Source organism: Argiope bruennichi, chromosome 7 (genome assembly GCF_947563725.1).
Source record: "Argiope bruennichi chromosome 7, qqArgBrue1.1, whole genome shotgun sequence".
NCBI lineage: Eukaryota > Metazoa > Arthropoda > Arachnida > Araneae > Araneidae > Argiope > Argiope bruennichi.
The window spans coordinates 95,499,627-95,505,699 of record NC_079157.1 but is presented as its reverse complement, the minus strand read 5'-3'; the positions used below and the strand labels follow the sequence as shown (position 1 = coordinate 95,505,699).

At 35.0% G+C, this 6,073-nt stretch overlaps 1 protein-coding gene across 1 annotated transcript; it reads right to left on the bottom strand.

Moving 5' to 3' along the window:
- Positions 1-264: 264 nt before the first annotated feature.
- On the bottom strand, positions 265-648 carry LOC129975487 (keratin-associated protein 5-5-like). The gene has a single exon (XM_056088548.1). The coding sequence runs from the start codon at positions 646-648 to the stop codon at positions 265-267; it is 384 nt and encodes a 127-aa protein (XP_055944523.1).
- Between the last annotated feature and the right edge of the window lie 5,425 nt (positions 649-6,073).

Here is a 6,073-nt window from a genome sequence, read left to right as displayed (position 1 = left end):
TAAATGTAAAAGTTAAAGAAAACGTAGTAATAATGCGGCTTAAATGAAAATTCTTTTAATAATTTCGAATTTTTTGCAGTTTGTACTATCGATAGATATACAATGTAATTGCGTATTATCCGAATGCTGTAATTTAAAATACGTTTATTTTTAGAAGGACAAATCTCTCCAGTGTGATATAAGAAATGACGCCGAAATACAAGAGGAACAAATTGATAATCAGGAGGCCGCCGATATTGTCGACATAGCTGATGTGCCACAGGATCAGCCAGCCCCACAGGCCCCAGCCCCACAGGCCCCAGCCCCACAGGCCCCAGCTCCACAGGCCCCAGCTCCACAGGCCCCAGCTCCACAGGCCCCAGCTCCACAGGCCCCAGCTCCACAGGCCCCAGCTCCACAGGCCCCAGCTCCACAGGCCCCAGCTCCACAGGCCCCAGCTCCACAGGCCCCAGCACCACAGGCCCCAGCACCACAGGCCCAAGCACCACCGGCCCTAGCACCACAGGCCCAGCCGCCAGCACAATTTGTAAACCCACTGATAAGGAGACCACAGGTTCCCGGGCCAATCAGACATTTCCAAAATAGGAGGAGACGAAATTGGCCACTGCCACTCGAAGAACTGGATATGAATATTTTTAACGATATCATTAGCGATCTCAATACTCTGTGGCTCGACGTTAGCAGCAGAAATCGGGTGGCACCACGAATATCGGAGGCTTTATACAAACGCGTTGTGGGGCAGTTTTTAGGAGAGAGAGATTATCCGCGCTTTGAGATCGAGAGAAACTTAGATATATTTGATTGGCCAGAGCTCAGTAACGATAATAGAATATTAATACGGAATATTTTCAGACAGGCCCAAGAACTGGCGGCATTCGAAAGACGTAAAACTGTTATGGATAAAGATATCGAGTTCATGGTGCAAATGTTAATAACTTAAGGAAACAACTGAAATAAATTTGGTGCTCTCTCCTAAGTTTTGAGAACTTTATTGATATCTGCTGCTAAAAAATTTCGACACACAAATCACGGAATTGGAGCAATTCGAAGTGAATCTCGAAATATATTTTTAAATTTAGAAGATATTATATTTAGAATATTTAGAAGATATTCATACTATTTAATCAAATAAAAAAAAATCGGGCCCCAAGAGCTCTGGCAAAATTGGTGCTACTTCAATATGCTATTCCAAAATTATAGACATTCGAAGAGAACTATAATTCCGTTGAAATGGAAAGAAACATTTTCAAAAGTAATAAAAAAAAATTCTTATTTTTTATGTCGAAGTTACAGAAAAAATGCATTCTGAGCTATCAAATATTCATTTATTATATTTTACAGTGAAGAGAAAAGTCCTCATTTTCTTTACAAAATAAAGCAATATGAAATCTATCTTTAGAACTTCTATGATTTTTTTCATGCCAGTTCAATGAATATTTTTTCGTCCTGTGGTCTCCCTTAGAATGCTGTAAGATGAGCGCAATCGAGAAATATGGGTGCGAAAATATAAAAATAACACACTGGAAAATGCAGTTTCTCTTCTGTGACGTAAAAAGCAATTACATAAATTATTGTATGTTATTTGCCTTTTTTTGTTTGTAATTGGCGCAGTATAACATACTTATGGCTCTTACGCCATCAAACTAAAATCAACCAACCATCGCATCTTTTGTTATCACCTAAAAATTTTTTTTCGCATTTGTCGATTTCTCCTCAACATACTCAATCAGAAGAAAACTGAAGAAATATTTAAGGTCCAATGTTTTTATTAAAAAAAATTAAGCATACTTACGAACACTCTTCCTGCACTGTACATGAATATCTTGCCTAGACATTAGCAGTGGTCTTTCAAACCGAACTGAAATCATGCATTTAAAGGAAGAGATATTTGCATATTCATCTTTTGACAGAGCCTCAAGTCTGTATTTTCCTATTCCTATATTCAGAACAAAAAATATCCTCAATGAATTTTTTCTTTAAAAATGCCTTATTTAAAAGAACTCTTGCTACGCAAATCTTGAAGACTTTTGTATAATAGTTGCAACTGGACAACCGGCTCATATTCTATTAAAATTCAAAAGAATAATTCAAATGCCTTCTCATGTAAAGATGCTACTTTTTACATAAAATTAAATACGCTCCAAATTAATTCTTGTACAAATGTGGTGCATCTGAAATATATTTTCATTTCAAAGAACTCATTTTCGAGAAAATTTGCCGAAAAATTTATTCTTCCATATTGGAAGAATCCATCCTTCCACCTCCTCCAAATAATTCAATTTTTCCTTAAGTGGCGCAGCTCCAATTTTAAGATTGCGTCAAAGTTCAATCTATTAATTGAACTATCTTTATTGTTTGCTGTATCTCTCACTCAAAAAAAAAAAAAATAGTGCCACTTTTAAGCGCACTCTTGCTCCGCAAATTTTCAAAGGACTTTGGTTAAAAAGGTTGCAACTCTGCCTCCTGCTCACGTTCTGCTCGAGTAAAATGGGACTTCTTTTTATATAAAATTAAATAGCCTGATAATTTATTCTTGTACAGCTGTGGTGCATACGAAAGATTGTGTGTCATTTCGGCGAAGTCCCTTGCATGAAATTTAATCAAAACATATATTTTTTTCATATAGGAAATATCACATCCTCCAAATAATTCAATTTGTCCTTAAGTGGCGCAACTCCAAATTTAAGATTGCGTCCCAGTTCAATCGTTTAATTGAACTGTCTTTATTGTTTGAGGTATCTCTTTCTCTCTCAAAAAAAAACTGCCACTATAAAGCGCACTCTTGCTACGCAAATTTTGAAAGGACTTTGGTTAAAAAGGTTGCAACTCTGCTTCCTGCTCACGTTCTGCTCGAGTAAAATGGGACTTCTTTTTATATAAAATTAAATAGCCTCCTAATTTATTCTTCTACAACTGTGGTGCATCCGAAAGATTGTGTCATTTCGGAGAAGTCTCTTGCATGAAATTTAATCAAAACATATATATTTTTCATATAGGAAATATCACATCCTCCAAATAATTCAATTTGTCCTTAAGTGGCGCAACTCCAAATTTAAGTTTGCGTCCCAGTTCAATTATTTAATTGAACTGTCTTTATTGTTTGCTGTATCTCTAACCAAAAAAAAGGGCCACTATTAAGCGCACTCTTGCTACGCAAATTTTGAAAGGACTTTGAGTAAAAAGGTTGCAACTCGGCCTCCTGCTCACGTTCTGCTCGAGTAAAAAGTGACTTCTTTTTATATAAAATTATATAGCCTCCTAATTTATTCTTGTACAACTGTCGTGCATCTAAAAGATTGTGTGACCTTTCAAAGAAGACTCTTGCATGAAATTTAATCAAAACATATATTATTTTCATATTGGAAATATCACATCCTCCAAATAATTCAATTTTTGGTTAAGTGGCGCAACTCCAAATTTAAGATTGCGTCCCAGTTCAATCGTTTAATTGAACTGTCTTAATTGTTTGCTGTATCTCTCTCTCTCTCAAAAAAAAAGTGCCACTATTAAACGCATTCTTGCTACGCAAATTTTGAAAGGACCTTGGTTAAAAAGGTTGCAACTCTGCCTCCTGCTCACGTTCTGCTTGAGTAAAAAGTGACTTCTTTTTATATAAAATTAAATCGACTCCTAATTTATTCTTGTACAACTGTGGTGCATAAGAATGATTGTGTGTCATTTCGGCGAAGACTCTTGTATGAAATTTAATCAAAACATATATTTTTTTTTTCATATTGGAAATATCACATCCTCCAAATAATTCAATTTTTCCTTAAGTGGCGCAACTCCAAATTTAAGATTGCGTCCCAGTTCAATCGTTTAATTGAATTGTCTTAATTGTTTGCTGTATCTCTCTCTCAAAAAAAAAAAGTGCCACTATTAAACGCACTCTTGCTACGCAAATTTTGAAAGGACTTTGGTTAAAAAGGTTGCAACTCTGCCTCCTGCTCACGTTCTGCTCTAATGCAAATGCATTCTTTAGTAAAAAGGGACTTCTTTTTATATAAAATTAAATAGCCTCCTAATTTATTCTTGTACAACTGTGGTTCATCCGAAAGATTGTGTCATTTCGGAGAAGACTCTTGCATGAAATTTAATCAAAACATATATTTTTTTCATATTGGAAATATCACATCCTCCAAATAATTCAATTTGTCCTTAAGTGGCGCAACTCCAAATTTAAGATTGCGTCCCAGTTCAATCGTTTAATTGAACTGTCTTAATTGTTTGCTGTATCTCTAACAAAAAAAAAAAATGCCACTATTAAGCGCACTCTTGCTACGCAAATTTTGAAAGGACTTTGATTAAAAAGGTTGCAACTCTGCCTCCTGCTCACGTTCTGCTCGAGTAAAAAGTGACTTCTTTTTATATAAAATTAAATAGACTCCTAATTTATTCTTGTACAACTGTGGTGCATCCGAAAGATTGTGTGTCCTTTCGGAGAAGACTCTTGCGTAAAATTTAATCAAAACATATATTTTTTTTCATATTGGAAATATCACATCCTCCAAAAAATTCAATTTTTCCTTAAGTGGCGCAACTCCAAATTTAAGATTGCGTCCCAGTTCAATCGTTTAATTGAACTGTCTTTATTGTTTGCTGTATCTCTTTCTCTCTCAAAAAAAAGTGCCACTATTAAACGCACTCTTGCTACGCAAATTTTGAAAGGACTTTGGTTAAAAAGATTGCAACTCTGCTTCCTGCTCACGTTCTGCTCTAATGTAAATGCATTCTTTAGTAAAAAGGGACTTCTTTTTATATAAAATTAAATAGCCTCCTAATTTATTCTTGTACAACTGTGGTGCATCCGAAAGATTGTGTCATTTCGGAGAAGACTCTTGCATGAAATTTAATCAAAACATATATTTTTTTCATATAGGAAATATAACATCCTCCAAATAATTCAATTTGTCCTTAAGTGGCGCAACTCCAAATTTAAGTTTGCGTCCCAGTTCAATTATTTAATTGAACTGTCTTTAATTTTTGCTGTATCTGTAACCAAAAAAAAAAAATGTGCCACTATTAAACGCACTCTTGCTACGCAAATTTTGAAAGGACTTTGGTTAAAAAGGTTGCAACTCTGCTTCCTGCTCACGTTCTGCTCGAGTAAAATGGGACTTCTTTTTATATAAAATTAAATAGCCTCCTAATTTATTCTTCTACAACTGTGGTGCATCCGAAAGATTGTGTCATTTCGGAGAAGTCTCTTGCATGAAATTTAATCAAAACATATATATTTTTCATATAGGAAATATCACATCCTCCAAATAATTCAATTTGTCCTTAAGTGGCGCAACTCCAAATTTAAGTTTGCGTCCCAGTTCAATTATTTAATTGAACTGTCTTTATTGTTTGCTGTATCTCTAACCAAAAAAAAAGGGCCACTATTAAGCGCACTCTTGCTACGCAAATTTTGAAAGGACTTTGAGTAAAAAGGTTGCAACTCGGCCTCCTGCTCACGTTCTGCTCGAGTAAAAAGTGACTTCTTTTTATATAAAATTATATAGCCTCCTAATTTATTCTTGTACAACTGTCGTGCATCTAAAAGATTGTGTGACCTTTCAAAGAAGACTCTTGCATGAAATTTAATCAAAACATATATTATTTTCATATTGGAAATATCACATCCTCCAAATAATTCAATTTTTGGTTAAGTGGTGCAACTCCAAATTTAAGATTGCGTCCCAGTTCAATCGTTTAATTGAACTGTCTTAATTGTTTGCTGTATCTCTCTCTCTCTCAAAAAAAAAGTGCCACTATTAAACGCATTCTTGCTACGCAAATTTTGAAAGGACCTTGGTTAAAAAGGTTGCAACTCTGCCTCCTGCTCACGTTCTGCTTGAGTAAAAAGTGACTTCTTTTTATATAAAATTAAATCGACTCCTAATTTATTCTTGTACAACTGTGGTGCATAAGAATGATTGTGTGTCATTTCGGCGAAGACTCTTGTATGAAATTTAATCAAAACATATATTTTTTTTTTCATATTGGAAATATCACATCCTCCAAATAATTCAATTTTTCCTTAAGTGGCGCAACTCCAAATTTAAGATTGCGTCCCAGTTCAATCGTT

Coding starts and splice junctions, on each gene's coding strand:
- LOC129975487 (XM_056088548.1), bottom strand. CDS start 648: ATGATATCGTTAAAAATATTCATATCCAGTTCTTCGAGTGGCAGTGGC.